This window comes from Pyxicephalus adspersus, chromosome 5 (assembly GCF_032062135.1).
Source record: "Pyxicephalus adspersus chromosome 5, UCB_Pads_2.0, whole genome shotgun sequence".
In the NCBI taxonomy this organism is placed as follows: Eukaryota; Metazoa; Chordata; class Amphibia; order Anura; family Pyxicephalidae; genus Pyxicephalus; species Pyxicephalus adspersus.
The window spans coordinates 92,314,252-92,336,283 of NC_092862.1; the positions used below are offsets into that span (position 1 = coordinate 92,314,252).

Sequence of the window (22,032 nt, forward strand, 5' to 3'; positions counted from 1 at the left end):
ATTTACCGGTATGTATGCTTTTATTTTCTTTTTCTCCTAGGTCTTATTTTCGGGGTAGGTCTTATATTAGGGCAGGTTTACAAAATAGTGCTAGGTCTTACTTTCGGGGTAGGTCTTATTTTCGGGGTAGGTCTTATATTAGGGCAGGTTTACAAAATAGTGCTAGGTCTTACTTTCGGGGTAGGTCTTATTTTCGGGGAAACACGGTAGAGGCAGTGCAACAACTCCTGTCCCAGTTGTGTAAAAATGGGCTGCAGTACACAAATATATGTGCTCAGGCATCTTAAATTTGTAGAACCATGAGTACTTGGATCAAAAAAAAAAAATTTAAAAACCACCTAAAATAACATTATAAATTCCCTATACTCTTTTATAGTATGTTTGATTAAAGAATGGGTGGTGGATGCTACCCAACTGGCTTTTCTGCTTGGATCTCCCCTACATTCTACAAGATTTATTTTTTTCTCTAGTTCAATTAATCAAGCAGAACATTTTTAATCTACTCCCATCATAGAGGCACTGACTCATGATAACAAATACTTACAAACAGAAGGTTTGACAATATTCTTGGGCTCATAATCACACATAAACAAGCAATTAATTTAACTTTAAAATAATGATTTTTAAAAATATTTTTCTTGCATATTTGTGTGTTCCTTCTATAACCCTAATTTTCTTTAACCAAGTCAAAGAGTAGCCATAATTGCAGCCATGTCTTTGAAAAAAAAGGTAGCCAACAACAATGCTGCTAACTAGAGTGTTTGGAAATACTCCAAACTGATTTAAGTAAGCAGAAATACAGAAGGAGCTAATTTGTCAATGGCTTTTGTCAGTCCCTCTTCCTGTGCCACGCAAGTCCTCATAATTGCATAATGATATTTCGGATCACCACAATTGCAACTGTTAATCAAAAATCATCTATTTTATTCATGTAAGCTTTTACAAAAAATTGTTTACAAATAACATTAGGACACACATACAGCTTTAATTTCACAAAGCAGTCAACACACCTCTGAGTAAACCTAAATCTTACTTAGAAGAACAATAGCATCAAACTAGTGAAATATATACTCACTTTGCACTTGCAGTTTTGCTCTGCAAACTTAAAACTTCATCGTGGGCAAAGGCAAGTTTTTCCTTCTCTACTGCTCCACCTTTTTGGTAACATTTTGCAGCAACCTGCGAATACAGGTGTTTCCAATGACATTAGTTAATATAGCACACATTTAACAGTTACAGTATACACAGTACACACCCCAGATTTATTTACTATGAGAGAATTACACACTGCGATAACAACATCTAAGTTCTCGAAACAATGAGGGTGGTTCACCAAGCAAAATTGGAAGCTCGCTTGCGCATTCGTATTCGGGATCCAAAATCGGAAGCCTTCAATCAATTTATCGACTAAATTTCAGGAGCTGAAGTATTCGCGCGGAAGTTAGTAACCGAAATGATCTCGCTACTGAAGCCGCGCATCCCCGGCAGTTAGACACTGGCGAGCTTGCATTAAAAGTCACTGTTCCCCTAAAAAAGCATTCTTTCTAATGGCATACATATTACCCTTAGCCCTAAGAAAAAAAAAAAGTTTGTACTGTTCAAATGATTAAAACATCTATATGCGCTAAGAAAAAAGCATATTTTAAAATGACTTATTTCTTTCCTGTTGGGCAAGAGTTAACTGAGTTCAGCTCCTCTACATAGGCGCCTATCTAAACGATTACGATGCCTGATCAGAGGAGCCGCCTGTGGGGTAAATATTGCGACTTTCTGCATGCTAAACCTCGACTTTGCCATCGGACTAGATTTTCCCACAAAAGTCACAAGCACACACGTTCTTGTTTGCTTCTATAGATATATATGTGTGTATATATATATATATATATATATATATATATATATACACACACACACACACACACACACACTTCAATAATATATATATTACTATATATTACTATAGTTATTATATTATTAAAAAAAAAAAACAATATATATATATATATATTTATAATATTTATAATTATTGTAGTATATAATTGTGCAAGTGCTAATTGCAAGTGAATTTCTATCAGGGGCTGTCGTTTTGTGCGTTATCCTAATTAATCTATGTTGCTGCATTTGATACTTTGCTTACCCTTTAGCACAATAGTTTTTTTTTTTTTTAAACTTTGAATGTTTTAATGTCCATTTTGCAATTTTGAAGTCAATGTTAATGCTATATTATTGTGTTTGTGGTCATATTGTTTGATTGCAAAATTCTGCCTTTATTACCACTTTTCAATGTTTGTCCTGCATAAATATTTTCTAATCCAGTTTTCCACCCTTAATAGGCCAAAATTGCATATTGGTTTGGTAAGGATTTTTTGAATGCAATATTTGTTGGGTAATTTTTGAACTATTTTGGCTTTACATGGATGTGTGGGTTTACATGTGTTTTGTTTGTTCTTTTTAATTTTTTTTATTTAGTCCAAATTTAGTAATGGGATGTGTGTTTTTTGTTGTTGTTTTGATGTGTTTTTATATTTTATTGTGACCTTTTAGCAAATGTTTCTTTTGAATAAAGTTGTTTGGAAAATGTTGTCGTTTGTTTTTTGGGGGTTTGTTGTTATGTGATCTCCTTTCCAATATCCCAGGACACACAGTTTAAAAAGACAATTGTAACTGTTTTTAAGCTGTTTCTTTCTCTGAATTATTTGTAAGGCTAAAAACAGCACAATTGTCTTGTTAAAATTCAGTTGTTTGATGCGCATAGTTGTGCGCCAAACGTCAGGAGCGCTATGTGTGCCTGAACTGTTTTATCAGTTGAAAAATGCACCACACTTTTGCACAGTCCTCATTCAGGTAAGTTTGTATTTTTTTGTGTATGTTGCTTGTTTTGCTTCATATGCACTCATGTATGTATAGACATGAGTGCACATAAAGCAAAACAAGTATGTATGCATTTAGATGTGTGTACATATACATAGAAAAGAGAAATTATAAGAAATAGGCAAAGAGGGCTTTTTGGACCATATTGATTCACATTGAAAAGTTTGCTTATTTGTTCCTATGATTTCTGATATCATGGGCTTGGCTACAAGCAACATTCATGGAGGATATTGCTTCTGGTTTAAAGAAGGAATCCACCTTTATGTGCCTTTCACTACCAAACTGAGGTGAGTAAGTCAATATATATATATAGTGGGCCAAGATCTAAAATGCCATTCAAACCTGCAAAAACACCCTGAAGGGATGGAAAAGCAAGAAAATGTTTGCACAAAGTGGATTTGGCCTTGGAAGTTTGATATTCTAGTACTATTTGTTTTGTGTAAACACCTAAATAATGCATACACTCCAGTATTTATGAGCATTAAGTTAAGCAACAACACAACATCTGTTCATGTCTAAGAGTGTCTGACCTTGCTTGTGAGCTTGGCAATCAATGAGCTTTCATGTTGTGCTTGGCAACCTGGACCTGGACCTCCTTCCATCACCATCAGGTGTGTTAGAATGAGTATGCAACTCAGCTGGACAACTAATTCACAACCAGTTTGGACGTGTAATTGTATGAAATAGGGCTAAGATCAGGCAGCACAACACAATGACTAGAAACCTTTAACACTACCACTAATGATCAGAGGAGTTGTGTGGGGGCAAATCAACATAAATGAAAATGTCAGACTATTAAAAAAAAAGAAATAAACACCATGACAATTTATTCAGAAAAGGACTATGTACATAATACATTCAAATACTAATATGTGACAATGGGACAAAGGCAATGAGGAGGGTCAAGTAGGAGTTTGGTGTGGAAACCATGCAGACATTTGTACTCAATACTTGTGGAAAAAATGACAACACATTGCTGAAGAATTGCTAAACTACAGAAACTGGCATTACAAACCAGGCACAAAAACATTGCAGCAACCGATGAAACCAACAATCATGAGGATTACAAAAAAATCACATCAATGCATACCCTCCAAGCAAACTTACCTAATTTACCTAATTTATCTAAAGTCAAACTAGAATGAAATTTTAATCATGTCACAAATGTTTGTTCACATATTTTTTTACACTCATACTATTGTGTGATGACATATTTGAGAGTGCCACTTAGTATATATCCAGCTTGATAGAAATTAGTTTGCAGTGTTGCAACCAAAAGAAAAAGTAACAAGTGCAACAAATGTAACTAAAAATGAAGCAAGTTTGTGATTGAGTAGAATGTAACATAAAAAGTAACACTTACACAAAAAAACATCAAGCATTAAAGATTCAAACTGACCTGTAAAATGGACTGGAGATGCGCACAGAACAGGGCGCAAGTGTGCGCTAATCAATTGCTATCACCTCACCATTGAGTTAACATCTACTCCTGAATCATGCAGCTGAAAACTAATCGCACTCTGCCTCAGTACCCCTCTCTAAAACCCACAGCCCTGATGCAAGCAGTGAACTTGGTTATTAGGAGAAAAAAATAACAAATGAAGGGTAGGTGCCAGTCCTGAGGGGTAAGAATTCCTTGACAGATTGCAGTTTAATGCAGACTATCTCATAAAATGCCCATGTGATAAAGCATAAATGTAGCAAGGAGCTACAAGTGTAAGAGTTCAGTTTTAAGCAGTACATTTTTTTGAGCCTGGTATACATTGATTTTTATTACATTTAGAAAAAAAAATACCTATAAACAAAAAAAAAAATGTTTTTTAATAAAGGCAGATAAAAAAGTACCTTCCAACATTGGTGGTTAGCATAATAGTCACCTCTGGAAATCCATTCATCTCTGGTGGAAGTTTTCACAAACATGTTATCATCAAGATCTGGGTAAAAGTAACCAAACATAAAAAAGCATCAGAGCAGAGTAGAACAAATTAGGTACATATATCTGCACAATAGTAGACCATTTGATAGAACTTCCTATATCTTCTACTGGAGTTTGATATTATTTGTCGTACAATATCTTATTTGTCCTCGTTTTACGTTTTTTTCATAAATATTGTATCTTTTATTGGTTTTTATGCAAATTTGAACACTAATTTTTGTAAAAGTTAGTTTTAGTAAAGTGTTTTTACTTTTACAGTAGTAGTCATAAAAATTATCATCATGTACTTACCTTACCCTATCTATCCTAAACTAAAGCCAAAGTCGTGAGAAAAATCTTTCCAAATATTTATTGCTGTGCTACCGTTTAGGGGGTACTCTTCGGTAAAGTAAAAGAAGCTCTGGTCCCGAGTTAGAAAGCAAGATCCCTATAGTATAGTGAACCAACTGCTAATGGAACATTGTGACAGGTCAACCTGGTATGTGATATGCAGGGTAGGAGATAGTAAAAGGCACATAGATCAGCATCCAGGCAAAGGTTTCTGTTCATTGACAGAAGTTGTCCCTCATTTTGTTTTAGAGACTTAAGTTCCAAGAAGAATATTTCAAAGGGATATTGATCTATGTATTTGGAACACTAATGAAAAAGCTCTTGCTTCAAAAAAAGAAGCCTTAAAATACATGACTCAGCATTTTAATAATGCAGAAAAGCATGGAAGAATGGTGGGCAAGTGGATAACCTTGCATTAAAGCTTAAATACAGACATCATCCTGGTTTATTTTAGCCCCTTCTAAGACTTCCTACTTTTAACTTATAATTGGTTTTACCAAAATTTTCTGAGCTGAGGACAATGATTACCAGGAGAAGTTGAATTAACCTAACTAGGTTACATACAGCAACAATAACTTAAAAGGTGTTTTAACACTTCCTCTTCTACAATTTTAATTAGGCATATATGTTTCTAACAGATCTTAGCAATGGCTTATAAAAACATAAATAACTAATAAACTGACAAAACCATTCATTGTCAGCTTACCTTTGTTTTCATCAGTCCGGACAACGCTAACCAAATCCCTTTTCATAAAATAATCAAAAGCAGGTGCCCGCTTCTCTAGGTTTTCATCAAAGATCCATAGGTTTACTCTGGCTCTTGTGATGGCTGTATATAACTGCTTCAGCTCTCCGTTCAGGATCTACAGAATTATTATTATTATCCAGTATTTATAAAGTGCTGACATTACACAGCGCTGAATTAAGTCCATAGTCATGCCACTAGCTGTCCCTCAAAGGAGCTCCAATTCAACGTTGCTACCAGTTATATGACATTAATACAGACTAAGGTCAATTTTTTAGGGGGAATACAATTAACCTAACTGCATGTTATATGTTATAATGCATTTAAAATATTTTGTACAAGCACAACCTTAAAGACTATAGAGTTTAGGCAAAATGAATACATACCTTGGTTTCTGCATATCAAGCTCTATTATAGAAACATAAATGGATGCCACATTCCATGACTTCAATAAATGACCAAAAAAAAAAAAAAGAGAGGGAGAGAGAGAAACACAAACGATAGGGACTTTTAAAGCATCAAATTCAAAGAAAGTACCCTGAATTTTTTTTTAAACATTGTAATATACATTTTAATCAATTCCATATACAAGAAAGACATATACAAAAAAAGCCGTTACATGTTAAAACACAACATCATTTGCTGGTCTCAATTTCTCACATACTGTATTTTTCAAAACAGGCTCAACATGTTTCACTGACCTATTAATCTGCTTCTTCAGGGGCAAAAGTATATATCAGGTGAAATATTAATTACCCCCCCCCCCCCCATCCAAATATTTATTACCGGTAACCCAGCTGGGAGCAGCAGAGGAACATCACATAGCATGGAACTGGAGGTGCATCACAGCATCACTGAAGCTTTTTAGCATCACTTTAAAATAGATAAATACTTTCAATTCAATAGTAGGCTTATTACACATTGCTTAAAAGGTAATCTGTAGATTATAGTGGAGTCCAGTTTCAGATCTTTTATGCCCTACTTTGTTCTTGAAGAAGCAGATAATTAGGTTTGCGAAAAGTGTTGAGCCTGTTTTAGTACATCAGATATGATGTATGTCAGATATTGAGACTACCAAATGATTGATGTTGTGTTTTAACTTGTAATGACTGTTTTTTGTTGATGTCTTTCTTGGGATGTCTTTATGGAATTTATTGAAGATTTATATTGTACATTTAAAAAAAATCAATTTTGTTCAGGTTACTTTCTGTAAATGTGATGCCTTAAAAGTCCCTGTAGTTTTTTTTTGTTTGTTTTTTCTATATAGTAAAGTAAAGTAAAGTGTAAGTATAAGTAAAGTAAACTATATTGTAAAGTTTCCTTATGATCTATTTATTCATTAGGGAATACCTACATTATTCTTATAACAGAAGGTATACTACTAACAAAATTCCCTTAGATATATTATATTTGGGTTTTTTGGTAAATGAATGCGGGAAGTATACATATCAGAGATCACATTCTGTGAGTGGTAAGTTTGTCTTTACCTAACTAATCCCATCACACATTTAATCACTTAATTAATAAATGAGACCAATTAAAATTATTGATGAGATTTAACTTGACTAATATTTATATTAATAAACTATGGCACATTAATCATTATAGTAATGTATTTAATTTAAATCACTATATCCTGATAAGGACATTTTATATACTTGTTCACATATTAAAATAACCCTTTATCAATATTAATTCATTAATATTGACTTGATTCAATTATCTAATTAATATTCTTAACCAATTGATTGATAATTGAATATATATTACCCTCCGGGGCGGTTCATTTCTGTCCGGATTTATATATCTAAAAGCGGTACATTTTTTCTCATGAAAATTTATTTTACAGTATAATATAAAAGCATGAGTATAATAAAGTTTGAAACACAAAATCATGTCAAAATAATAAATTAAAAAATATATACATTTTTAAAGTTAAAAAAAAATAATTATTATATTTATACCTTTATAATATACTGTGAAATAAATTTTCATGAAAGGCAATGTACTGCTTTAACACATATAAATCCACTGTATTGCATTCAATACAGTTATTTTGAAATTAATGCAAAACAAATAGATTTAAATTCCTGCCACGGCCCCGATGCAACTGCCGCACATGCCGACATCACTGGGAACTCCCAGTGACTCATCGGATGCAGAGGACGCCGGCCGGAAGAAGGGATAGGACGGGGATCGCGAAGGAGGACCCTGGCAGATCAGGTCAGGGCTCTATTTACTATTGTTTTTTTTACTGTTTTAGCTACCCCAAGTGTGACTCGGGGTTACTGCTTTCAGCATCTTTTTTCTACCCCACACTCGGGGTTACAGCTCAGGGGGAAAACAAGCCTTTTAAAACCAATTAAATTGATTTATTCTTCTTTTCCCCGCTTTCCCCTCCTCCCCCTTCCTTTTCCTAAAACCAATCATGAACATATATAAAGGATTCTTTTGGAGTTGGTCTTTGTCTCTGCTGCCCCCTTCTGTTTGTTATCTTACAACACTTAATGAAAGAGATGTATGGGCAATCATGAGCATCTCATAATCATGTGAGCTACTTTTTGTATTTGTGTATTTTTGTGATAAAATTGATATATGTTGAAATACTTACTGTATGATCATTTGTCAAAACCACAGATCTCTTTGCTTGTCCTGATGAAGCCAACTCAGTTTCCGCAAAACACGTTGACAGTTGGAACATCAAGATTGGTGTCCCTGCAGAAATTACTTACTAGTGTGGTGTGTGCTTTTATGCAGTTGTATTGTTATAAAAAATGTTGTATTTAAAAAAAGTTGGTATTGATTTTATATTATAAGTTTAAAGTGAATTGGCATTAAAAATGTCCCAAATTTGGATTCTCCACTTTTGTTCTGAACTCCAGATAACATTAGTATGCAAGCATTTTACTAATAATTTATGTAATCCAGAAAGAAATGACTACAGAATAGGTATACCTATCTTCTTACCACCACCCCCCCCCCCCCTTTCAGGTTTATACTGGAGTGTTCCAGTAAAATATGGGATGTGTAACCTTATAAGAACTGGACAGCCACTTATGAAAATCTTTCCGATATGCACAGGTTTGGCATTCTTTCCGATATGCACAGAGAAGATTTTGACAGATGGTTGTGCGCTGGATTGGAGACTATTATGTTTCTAACAGGATTAAGTCTAAGACTAAGAGAAGCTGGCGCTAAACAGATATACTCTCCTTACACCTCACCTGGTAGGATTTGGTATGTGTAGCATTTTAGGCTTCTGCTTATACACCTTACCTAGAATCACTAACCATGTACACACACATATATACATATATTTTTAACTCCTATTTTACAGAGTACCTTGTGCATTTCCGGATCCATTGTGAATGGTCTACTAGAATGACTGCATGCCACTTCCAATGGAACTTCAATTAGTGGTTGGCTTTTCTGATCAGCAGATATGACTGTATTGAAAGAGGAGATTATTCTCCACTCCTTAGAAGCCTAAAAGAAATATTAATCAAAACAATCAAAAAAAGTTTCAGTTTAACATTATAGAGTAGTGCCATAGGATTAACAAACAAAGAATATGAAGGAAACAGAGTTATACAAAAAAGATGGTTTCTATTGGATACAATAGTACTTACAATATTATAGTATACACAGATATACAGATATCTGTATATACAGATAAAAACTAATATTTGCACTGTGTGTTTGGCCCCCACAGGCAAAACAGAAAACGCCAGCCACCAGGATTCAAATTATTTTGCAGGAAAAGTGAAGTTGCCTCTAAACAGTGAAAAAGGCTTTTTTTTTTATATCCCGGTGCCAAGTGACGTGTTAACAGTATCCCAACCAATCTCACCTGCACCTACAGTGCTTTCCATCTGCAGACGCATCCACACAAGCCTATGCTCCTGGTTACCCGCCGATGCCGATATTTGGGACCCTTTTTGATATTGATGGTGTATATGATGGTGCAGATATATCCTGTACTCAAAACCCCATTGCCCCAAATCAGACGCTGCCCTATATGCTTCAACACTCAAAGCCCGCCACCCCACCCAGGCCAGACAGCGCTGTTCCAAGCTCCTCATCCCCATTAGAAGAGGCAGACCATAACCCCCATCAGATGCCCAGGTCAAGCTTCCCCAGGATCATGTGCTTTTAAACATCCACCCTCCCCACCCCCTGCTAGCCTCCTCAGCCCCTCTTGAAGGGCACATTACATTGCCTACCTTTATCCATACCAGCTGTCCTCTGCCCTCCACCCCCATCAGGTGGTGTAATTTCCCATCCCCTTTTCATGATGCCACTGTCCCCTACATCACACTCTTTCTCTCAAGCTTTCACAATTATTGAATAGGAAAACTTTTGTTAGTTAAGATATTAAACATGATTAATAGCAATCTAAAGAGGTACCTCTGAGTCAGTAAAGAAGTTATACAGGAGAACGTCATCAAATTCTAATCCTTTTGCTTCATAAATTGTCAGGACCAAGGCGAGACTTAACTCCTCTGGGATATTTTCCTTTGAAATGTCATTGGTTACCAAGATCACCTGAAAATTTAAATCAATGTCAAAGAACACAAAAAGCTAACTGAGTGCACTGTGTTATTTGTGCACGGCACTACAATAAATTTAGCGACAATCATATGAAAGATATGTAGCCCTTTTGTCTGCACCTGTCTGACCTTAGTTAAATGGTATGTAGTTCATCAGTGATCGCCAGCCGGTGGTCTGTGGACCACTGGTGGTCCGTGAGAAAACTTTGGTGGTCCGTGGCTCTGGCCGGTGCACCCCCGAGCGGGGTCAGGAGAAGGATCCCGCTGGGGCGACACACTGGCCAGAGCTACGGACCATGTCTCCCGTACAGATCCCAGGCTCAGGGCGGGTTGTGCCTCTGTATCTGACCTGCCAGATTTAAGCCTGCGATGGGCGAGTTCTGGAATCATGACGCCACTAAAGGGGAAGCTCATTCCCCTTTGAGTGAAAGCCGGCTCCTCGCGCATGCGCGGTCCGGAGCCAGCTAATTCAGTGGTCTGGCAGTTCAAAAAGGTTGGCGACCATTGTACTACATTAGTGCTATGCTTACTTTAAAAAAAAAAAAAAAAACACATCTAATATGGTAAATTAGTCATTTCTATATTCTCTAGATAGCAAAAATTATGGTTAGATTTAATACGATGGGCAACAGATACAACATCATTTAAAGCAGGTATAAAACTACAAAATTGTATGTTTATCTGTTATTTACATATTTTTCTTTATAACAAAAACACACCTGATGAGCCCCAAATTCAATTGGCTGCGTCTTTCTCTTGTTTCCACGTAATATTATTGCTAAGTCACTAACTGAGCAAGATTCAAGCACTGTTGGCTTTGGGCCATCAAATAGACCACAGTCGCGTGGAAGTCGGTCAAACGATTCAGGAAAAAAATGCTGTAACAAGTCTACCACGCCAGACGCCAGGCTGAGAATGCCTATATAGAGAACATAAATTAAAGTTATTTCAGCTTTGATCACTTTAACATCAGTTCCACTATAGATTTCCCTAATGTTAAGGCTCAAGAGATGAACTAATATATACATCACATTGATGAGGGCAGTGTTTAAAGTATCTTTACAATGCTTCTTAGATGCATGTGTGAAACAGGGACCAGCTTAAATTAAATTGGTAAACTTTAAATGAATTAAGTAATCAATGTTTTTTTTTTTTAAGTTTTAAGTTATTTCAACATTTAAAAAAAAAAAAAAATGACAATACACAGTGCATTTGTGCAACAAATGCACACTTCCCCATATTTATCTTTTTTTAAAAACACTTCAAGCACAAATAAAAAGAAAAACTCCTTTGATTTGACATACTCAGGGAGCCCCAATTTCCTGAGCACCCTAAAACACTTAACTGAAATCCCAAACAGTGTTAAATATGGGAAATATATGAAACAGTAAAATAAAATAACATTTTTCCCCTACAATACAAAGAAAACATGTAAACAATACACTGAATGAAACAACACTTACCAGAATGGGATCTGTAGTTCTGATACAGATGATACAACTGTTTTGGTTTACGAACAATGCATTTTTTCTTGTCGTCAGAGTACTTCTTATTTGCATAATAAAATAAAGATCTCAGGTCACTAAAGCGAAAAGAAACCCCTTTCATTATACTTTGTGCTGTGTCACCAGTAAGAAACATTGAGTTGGGATCATTTATACATCTCATAAGTAGGAAAAGCTCAGCCTGAGTAAAGTCCTGAATCTCATCTCCATAAAGTTCATGAATTGACCATGGCAGCTCTTCAAGCTTTGACAATCTACAAGACAAATTGTACAAAACATCCTCTTCATCAAAATATCCCAGACTATTTTTTATTTGTTCATACAAGCAAAAGAGACGATATATTTCCCTCCGGTCTCCTTGAAAGTTTGGAGCTCTTTTCTTTCCAAGTTTAATGTATTCTTCTTCTGTGAGTCGACCCCGAGGACAGCTTAAAGCTTCAAATGAGCCCTTCAAAAATGACTTTATTTCTTTCCACACAAGAGCAGCATTGTAACAATGCTTATTTTCATTTCGTTTTATCATATTTGGCCATAGTTTGTTTGCAAACAGTTCAAAATTAACAAACACACGGGGATCAGTCTCTTTTGGCTCACAATCCTGCCTTTCTTCTTCTTCAGGTTCAGACTCATTTTCATCATCTTCCCTCAACAAATCTAGCATATCACTGTTATCCATTGTGGACCAACCAACAATACTCTTTCTGAGACTCCCTTCTTCATTCCTTGGAAAGAATGGATCAGGCATAGATGCATCTAACAAAAGAAGCAGCTGCTGGGAAGTAATGAACAATGGAAAATTTTCATCCCGGATACCTTGCAAGTTGTATACATTGGGTTCAATGGGCTTGAAATTACTAGTTGCCTTTGTAGATTTGCTCAACTCTAAAAAATTTCTTTGTACTTCCTGGCACAGGACATGGTTTTTGGTGATAAATATTGGGTGGTAATGCTCTAATTTTATGTTTTCTGCATCATCTGATGTAACTTCGGTTTCCAAATTCTCCAAATCTGCTGATGATTGTTCTTCGTCTGTCGTATCGGACAGTTCTGGTTCACTGTCTTCATCCTCCACAATTTCTTCTTCTGCATTTTCATTATACTTTCTTCTATTCCAAGTCTGTTTCACTAGCCAGGGGCCACCAACTAAATCTGCATGTTCCCAGTAGGAGTGAAACTTCTTCCATAGACGATAGAGGCAACAGGTTGTTTTTCCTGTGCCACTTCTTCCAATTAATATGATTGCTTCCATTGGTTTAGGGTTAAGATCAATCACAGCATATTCTAGCTCGCCGACACGAAATGGATATTCAACTCTGAAGTTCATATTAGACAGTATATTGAGGGCCATATCTGTGCTAAAGCTATGGAATTTCATAATGTTGAATTCAGTCTCAGCTGCACTTGCAGGTGGAAAATAATCAGGAATATGTTCAATGTTGTCTTCTTTTTCAGTGTCTTCCACAAAATACTTAGGAATACGCTTTTTTGTATTTGGGAAAATAGGATCTTTGGTTATTCCCTTTAATTGTTTCCTTAGAATACAGGACAATCCTCGGTTATAAGCACTACATATTCTTTCTATAGCATGATTTAGTTTGCTATGATCGAGAACAATATCCCAGATCCTTATGATTTCAGTGTAAACCCGACCACTTTTCTCTAGCACCAAGTCTGTGGCCAGAATTTTCTCTGGCTCCTCGCTGCAGCGAGGGGAAAAATCAATAGCAAGTTCCCAGAGCATCCTAGCACCCTTGTCCAACTTAACTTCAAACAACTTGATACTACTGTTCAGTTTTAGCCGTTTGCTTAGACTGCGAGTCCACTCCCCATTTCCAAGTTTTTGAATGGCAATGATTATTTTATTTTTAATGTAAAGGGGTGTAGACCTGCTGCCTAATTCTTTTAGAGCTTCTGGGGAACACTCAATCTCCCATGTCATGGTGTTGAAGTCCACACCAGAAAGGTCAATATTGTCTTGAAGTTGATCACCATACATAGCTTCAGTATTGTCAAGTTCAGGAATTTGATTCTCTTCAAAAGAGCCATCATCCATTACCTCACTTCCTTTGCAAGTGCTTACAACAGCCATGGATGGCTCAGTGTTATTAATCTCTGGGAGCTGTTCAGATGTGTGTTGTTGTAATATGTCAAATGAGAATGATGCTTTGCTAAAATCCAGATGCTGTATCAGTTTCCTGACAGTTTGCACAAGTTGTTCTTTTGGGGTTAGAGGTTTCTTTGTGTATTCAATAACTTCTGCTGGGAGTTCAACATGTTCAGTTAATGTAGACTGCTTCCTCATTACAGATTTTTTACATACAGACTCATGTGGCAAGGAAGTGACAGAAGAAGATGTTGCCTGTGTTCTAGCTTGAGTATTATTTCCATTATTCTTTCCAAACTTTAAAACAGTATTTGTTTGCTTAAATTTCCTTCTAACTTCATTCCAAACAATAAAACGTTGATCTGTATTCTTTATCCTGTACTTTGCATCTTTACCTAGGCTATTTTTTATTGTTAGCTTGATGTCAAATTTTGCAAGCAACTCCATTACTTTGCGATATTGTTTGGGATTGTTGTTCTGAAAAACCCTGTGCATGACCGTATTACCATCTTTGTCCTGAATATTAGGGTGTAAGTATGGATATTTCACAGGGTCAGAAGAATACAAATCCAGAAGGTATTTTACCATCAGAATGCCATCATCATCTAAAAAAGAACATATAATTTTACCAAAATGATGCAAATTGAAAAAAATGTGCATAAATTAAAAAATAAATATTTGACAAAGGCTTTCTTTAACTTATACTTATACCTATAAAATTCAATCAATGATCCAACTAATGAATGACAACATAAAAAGGGACTGACATCTTCAGGGCTAAAGTAGCTGCCAATTAAAGTGTTTCTCTCAACAGCCTTATAGTGTGGGCTGAAATGCATTCTCTTTTGTATTTAATGTTCACAAAAAAAACAGTGTTGACTTATTTATAAACCAAAGAAATTGCAGAGTTCCAAAAATGCATTACAAAAGTTTCATTGTAAAGGGGGAAAAAAAACTACAAGTTTTACATCTGCAAAACGTTAAATAAGAGCAAAAGAATGTGGTTACTAGAACAAAACATTTGTTTTCGGTTTTAAATAAAAATTTATTCACAAAACGTTTCTAGTAAGGTAGAACTAAACAAAATGGGTAAAACATGACTGTAACACTGAGCAAATTGCTTTGGATGCTTGCTATGTTTTAACACCTTTTGCCGTGCATTATTTATCCTCCTAACCTATGACAAATGATATATACCACATATGTACAGAGACTTCTTACTAACTTTTACTTGGGTTCCCCTTTCAACTGGTTCAATTTCAACTGGTAATAAAATATTAGAAACCCTCGTGCATGTCCAAATTATGATAACAGTAAACCAAATATAAAAACCAACTATCTAAAATTCAAACAGATATATGAAATACATACTTATATAATAAAAGGCCAAACTCACTAATGTTTTCCTGAATGTTTCCAACTATATTTCTGTAAATAAAACATTTGCTTTGCGTTTTCTTAAAGTTAAACAGTATTACAAGCCTAAGATTAGTGAGAGGACATTTGGTTTAAATTAAGATGCAGACCTTTGTTCTTCAAAGCAATGGAAACTGCAGTGTGAAGAGGGTTGTCTCCTTTATCTACGGAAACACTCCCTGGATCTCCCCCATTACACAGCAACAAATAAGCCATGGCAAAATCATTTCTTTTTAAACAAGTAGAAATTGGATGTTCATGCATGGCTCCAATACCATTGGGAGAAACTGTGGAAAGAAAAAAAAATGTTTTACAATCTGTAAATTTTTTTGTGCATTTACTAACTAATCTGTAAAATAGGCCTGAATATGGTTAACTTTGCAGTCTGTATATTAAAAAGCCCTGGCTTTCCACCCTCTAGTTGGTGCAAGCATTTGACTGATCAGATGGGTCAAATACTAGCTTCCCTGCTCTACACTATTGTACTATATACTATATCCTGTAGACATACAAGCTGGTGGGAGGAACCAAAATTATCTGGCAGTGGTGTAAGTATTCTACACACCTAAAGGTCCAGAATACCTGTTGTTGAGAAGGAAGTCAGAAGGTTCACACAACCTGCAACACATGTCCTTTAACATGTAGAAAGCACTCACTTGGGTGAACACACTGCTGGCTGAGGAACACTGCCTGGCAATTGTTCGGGATGTGTACAGTGCTGAAATGTGATGTGATAACATATTCCACTACAATAGAATTGTATGGCTGAAATGGATGACCTTCCACTGTCAAAGTCCAACAGCTCAGCCAAATCTTCTGAAGCTCTAGAATGTTGATTGGTAGTAAAGACTCCTACAATATCGGAGTGCCTGAGACTCTTTACAGCACAAAAGGCTGACAAACATAATAAGGATTCTGCAAAAGCCTTGAAGAAAAGACTCTATGAACACCATGCACGAGACAACCTGGTCCTTAGTGGCAAATGAATTGGGCAGTTGGGAGACCTGATTGACTTGTCCCACAAAAAAGAATGTTGGGTTCTAGAGGTCTGAAGTTCAACTATAAGGCCAAAATAAGCCCAAGCCTCTTAATGTAGAAGCAGAGTCTCTGATGACTACTGGGCGGAAAAACTTGGAAGGTCTGAGAATTTAGCGTGAGTAGATGGCACTGAAGACACTAAGGCCACAGGTAAATCAGATACAGTATAGACTCTTGGAGCAAAAGGCAACAGACACTGGCACAAATATTAGGTGTACTGCAAGCAGCTCCAGAGCCACTAGTACAGTGGGACCTGAGGGTACCCAGTGCAACAGGACTGTCTCCTGTGTCTACAAATCATACATGTGACAGTGTGCCAGTAAATTAACATAGGGTTTGGAGTAAGAGTCAACTCCTTTAGTACCCAGAAAATACAGACAGCTAGAAGCAGGTGAGATGTCCGTCTCAAAAATCACTGTAGGTGGGCAAACAGATCAAACATGAAAATTATACATAGGCTCTTTTAAAGCAGGAGCGTCAGTGGAGCCATGCTTCCTCATAACGTTATGGAAGGAAAGACCAAAGTGAGTGCAAACTTCTATCCAGCAAACAACGTTGTCCCTTTGACTTACATGGTTAACCTTTTTTTTTTTTTTTTTTTTTTGCAATAAAAACTAGGTATAGCTCCCAGTGCTTGGCCTAACTGGTTTACTCATCAAGAAAGTCTTCAAAGACAGGATAAGCAGTAAGGTAATGCCAGCGGCTCGGACCCTGGAGAGGAATCACGGTTAACTTTTACCAGAACAGGGCCTTGCATGGAGCTCAGTGGCAGAAGATCACTGCCAGGCTATCTCTGCAACATCCAATTCAAATGTACTCAAAGATTAGACAACTGCACCAGACAGTGGAACTCAAACACCAGCAGTTGTAGAAGATGTTGAGAAAAGTCTTCACTGAAAAAAACTGTATTTAGGACCCATTATTTGCTAACAATTTTTGCATAAACACAACAGAGATAAAGAAAAGACTTCTTCTATCCTCTAGAACAAAACAAAAAAATGAGGCATGCTGCAGTGACATAGGGCGTTGCTGTATCCCCCCCCCCCCCCCCTTTTTTTTGTCTACCCTTCTATGTAAAGTAAAAAATGTTGAGTTTAGGTAGGCTTTAAGATAGCAACTGGGGCTCTAGTCATCTTTAGAGATGGGACAAGTCAGGAGGCACTGCCAATTACTTTGGAACTGAGTGCATTGAGCCTAGTGCTCAGCAATCTTAGGCTGTCCACACAAAATCCAACTTAGTTGGATCAAGGTGCGAGGCTTAGATCGGACTTGACGGTCAAGCGAATAGCTGCAAAAGGAAAGACAAGCTTTTGCAGCCATAGGAAAAATCTTGACCAGGAAAAAGGGGGAGACGGAACAAAAAAAAAAAGAGATGTTACACAGCAGAATTGCCAAAAAAACATCCAATCTCCCAGAACACCAAAAACTATAAAAACATTTTTGGGTAGGGGTTGGGCTTCTGAAAGAAACTGTTGACTTTTAAAACGCCTGATAGCTCTACTTACAAAATTCTTTTCTTCCTAAAATGACCATGGCTGTTAAAGTAGGTTAGGACACCCAGAGGAAGCTCATAGAACAATAAAAGAGCATTCTTGCGAACAATCTCTGAAAAAAGAGATTTTTTTCCCAGGCCAAATATTTAGACATTCCCACTTTAATACATAGACCATACAGATTCTAGTAGTATAACCAATTTTCAGTTTAAAACATAAATCTGAGGAATTTAAATCCAGTTGGGAACATTATGTATCATACCTCCTTGATCCATAAGTGACTTAACCAGAGACAGCCGATACTTCATTGTAGAATCAAGATTGGATATTACAAAGTATATGTCAGCTTTAGGAAGCTGACAGTTTTTAAATAATCCTTCCTGAATGGATTCCCCATTAGCATCTCTAGTTAGCAGGAGAAGAACCTCTTGCCACCTGTGTTGCTGTAATAACTGTGTGATGATTAGCTCAGAAATGGAGTGTGGTATGTCACATATGATGTCAGAAGCAATATCTGTAGAAACAATATTCAGAATTCACAGTTGATTATTAAAATAGCTTAACCAGAGTGGGAACATGACATTTCCGTATATGCATACTTTTTTCTTGCCATTATTTGCAAAATGTGAAGCTTCCTATTTACTTAATATAATTTAGTATTTACAGTATAGTTACTTTATTACACAGCCTTAAAGGTTATCTAAACCCAAGAGCAAAAATATAATACACTGATTAGCCTAACCGTAAAAATAACAATGGGTCAAGTATACAACATTTTCTTGTTACAATGAATGGCACCTGTCAATGTTTAAGAAATATTTGGCAGGAAGTGAGCATTTTGTTTTGGAAGACAGAAAAAGGGCAAATGTAAGGACCAAAGTGAATTTGAGCTGGGCAAAACTGTGATGGCTAGAAGACTTACATGATGCCTTATGTGATACTCCAGGAACATTGTTTAATACCTATCAACTTTTTTTCCACAATAGTACAATTGGTGTACTGGTCTTAGGGCAATGGGTACCTAAGGCTTATGTGTGGAGGGAAAAGGATACCATTTGTCTTTGTAATGTGCCTAATAGCCAGCTGCTAAGTCTAAAATCTCTACTGGGATATGCAGTTTAAAGGAAGATATGATTTCTTTTTAGAGACATGATATTTGTCCCTAAATATGGCTTTTAATTGCATTAAGAAATACTATTTGTTTTTAAATATCTACCAACAAGAAAATACAAATGGTATTGCAGAGTTTCAACAACATAAAACAAACAAATGTTGGTGTCAAATTATACAAAAATATTTTACCTTTCACTGAAGACAATATATTCAGAAAACTCTTAACAGATCTATTTTCAAGAAATGTATTTAAAGGAATGTCTTGCTTGCAGACGTTAACAAATCTCTCTAAAGCCAAGAGAAATGAAGATCTTTCATCAGGTACTTTGGAGGTCTCTATATTGATAAAAAGAAAAAAAAAATATATGTACATATGTGTAGTGAATGAAAGGAAATCTCACCAACACTGATGGACATCAACTAAAACCTGACAAAGATTTTAACAATTTTCTACTCAAACAGGCTTTTCTGGAATTTCTCTAAAGTTTCAACCTAATAGCAAATGTTTTTTATATTATACAAAAATGAACACCTTGATACATACCTGTATTAACTACTGACTCAACAACATGTGAATGCTGGCTTGCCAGATGCTTTTTTACTGCATCTTCTGCACTGTAGTTCTTACTTTGTCTCAGAAGAGTTGCTACATCTTTTTTTTGGTCATTAACAATGCAGGGGTCAGCTCCATATTTTAGCAGCCATTTTACATAAAGTGTTTGACCTACATAAAAGATATAAAAATAATATGTCAAAAGTTATTTACTTTTGCTGTTGTCAATCAAAGGTCATCTAATTAACTTTTTGGGTTAATGGATTCACATCCTCAATCATTCATGAATGAATGATTTTGATATAAAATACAGAAGTCTAATTTAAGTGAAAACTGATGGCTGGAGATGTAAGTGTATTTATTTAAAAAGGAAGGGGTAAATGGAGTTAAAAAGATGGTATTCAAAGGTCCTAAAAAATTTCTCTTGTTTTTTTTTTTTGTTTGTTTGTTTTCTTACACCTAAATGTACAGAAAATGTAAGAAGTTGAAAGTAGATGGTACACCATTGTCCTTCTGAAGAAGCCTTTGGGTGAAACACGTTAAGAATTCAAAATTTTAATAAAAATGAAACATTCAAGAAAACATGATCTCAAGAAAATAATGACAGTACAGAAAATGATGTTGGTAAAGAAAATGTTAATATTGCAATAACATGTATAGAAGCTTTTTTATGTTTTATAAAAACTGATTTTACCATTTTGTAAATTAATATGTTATGTGAATGATTTTAACATTGTATGCTTTATTGGAAAGGCACCTTAAAAATCCCCCAAAAAATGATCGAGTGATGTAGATTGTGAAAAAAATTGTTGATCTCACTGTATATGTGTGAGATCAGCATTTTTTCCCTATTGATGAAAGGGGCTCCTTCTGCGCATGCCTGAGATGCTTGGGCATGCACAGAAGGAGCAGCCAAGAGCCTCCCAGGATGCGTGATGTAGGTATCCCGAAAGGCTCAGTTGGTCCTAAGGGTGTTAACCTTAAAAACACCAACAAACTGAATTTTTACTTTAAATAAAAGGGTTGTCTATCCTTTTATGTAAAGTAAAAACATTCTGAGTTTAGGTATGCTTTAACTTTTTGCACTAAACTGAATATAAGGTAATGCCAGTTTTTGGCAGCACACTTTTCCACTCTTTAAAAAGTTGTATTAGGATGTGCATGTGCATTAACCTCCCCAGCGGTAACCCTGAGTGTGACTCAGGGGAAAAAAAATGCTGAAAGCAGTAACCCCGAGTGAAACTCGGGGTAGCTAAAGCAACGGAAAACAATGATAAATACTACGTTACCTGGTCTGCCGCTGTCCTTCGCGATCCCCACCCTCTTGCATCCTCTGCATCTGATGAGTCACCCAAGAGTTCCCGGTAATGTCGGTGCGTGCGGCCATTACGTTGGGGGAGTGGTGGGAATTTCAAATTATTTTGTATTGCATTCAATAAAAAAATAACTGTATTGAATGCAATACAGTGGATCTTTATGTCTAAAAGCAGTACATTGTCTTTAATTGAAATTTATCTTATAGTATAATATAATAGTATGAGTATATAATTTTTTTTTTTTTAATTTAATATTTAAATTTATTATTTTGAGATGATTTTGTGTTTCAAACTTTATTATACTCGTACTATTATATTACACTGTAAAATAAATTTTCATTAAAAACAATGAACCGCTTTTAGACAAATAAATCCAGACAGAAATTAACCTCCCAGGAAGTCAAGATAGTTTGTGACTACTAAAAGTAGTGCTGTGCAAAGAATATGCAGCATTTGTACAATGCCCCACAGTGCAAGGCTAAGACCAGTGCATTTTGGTGGTGTAAAAACATAGGTAGGCTACGGTCTTCAACCTAGGTATGATGATATACCGTGTTTCCCTGAAATTAAGACCTACCCCAAAAGTAAGCCCTAGCATGCTAATTATGCAAGAGTGACATATAAGCCATCCCCCGAAAGTAAGCCCTATTGACTTCTTCGGAGGCTGCGGTCACATGGTACATGGATACCAAGAGGAAGGAGAGAGCAGAGAGAGAGCAGGAGATTTTCAAAGCACTAGAGCAAGGGTTGAAGAAATCACAGGGTTAATTAACCTAAGGTACTCTGATGTGACACTACAACTAATAGGAGGTTGGTGGATTCTCTTTTCAAAGGGTCCTTGCTAGTATTTCATTCATTAGCAGCAAAGCATATTTATTAACTGATTTTTTTTTTGCTTTTATTTAGATTTATATTGGTTACTGTTTCTGGTCAACAAAGCTATGTAAGTTTTGTTTCTGTGTCTGCATGTTACTCTATGAGTCATATGTTAATTGTCAGCACATTTTCTTGTTATGGTGTACTTGTTTGCTTATGAAGCTGTGTTTTTCGTTCATTAATCAT

General features: G+C 35.9%; 1 protein-coding gene across 1 annotated transcript in view; it reads right to left on the reverse strand.

Moving 5' to 3' along the window:
• TRANK1 (tetratricopeptide repeat and ankyrin repeat containing 1) overlaps positions 1-22,032 on the reverse strand; it is a 67,555-nt gene that overhangs the window by 18,559 nt on the left and 26,964 nt on the right. Inside the window, exons 9-19 of the mRNA XM_072412128.1 lie at positions 19,646-19,825; positions 19,291-19,437; positions 18,251-18,502; positions 15,568-15,744; positions 11,896-14,646; positions 11,152-11,351; positions 10,290-10,427; positions 9,225-9,368; positions 5,844-6,000; positions 4,717-4,805; positions 1,076-1,179 (exon numbers count right to left, since the gene is read on the reverse strand). Of these exons, the coding sequence (XP_072268229.1) occupies positions 1,076-1,179; positions 4,717-4,805; positions 5,844-6,000; positions 9,225-9,368; positions 10,290-10,427; positions 11,152-11,351; positions 11,896-14,646; positions 15,568-15,744; positions 18,251-18,502; positions 19,291-19,437; positions 19,646-19,825 (4,339 nt within the window). The remainder of the gene's footprint in view (positions 1-1,075; positions 1,180-4,716; positions 4,806-5,843; positions 6,001-9,224; positions 9,369-10,289; positions 10,428-11,151; positions 11,352-11,895; positions 14,647-15,567; positions 15,745-18,250; positions 18,503-19,290; positions 19,438-19,645; positions 19,826-22,032) is intronic.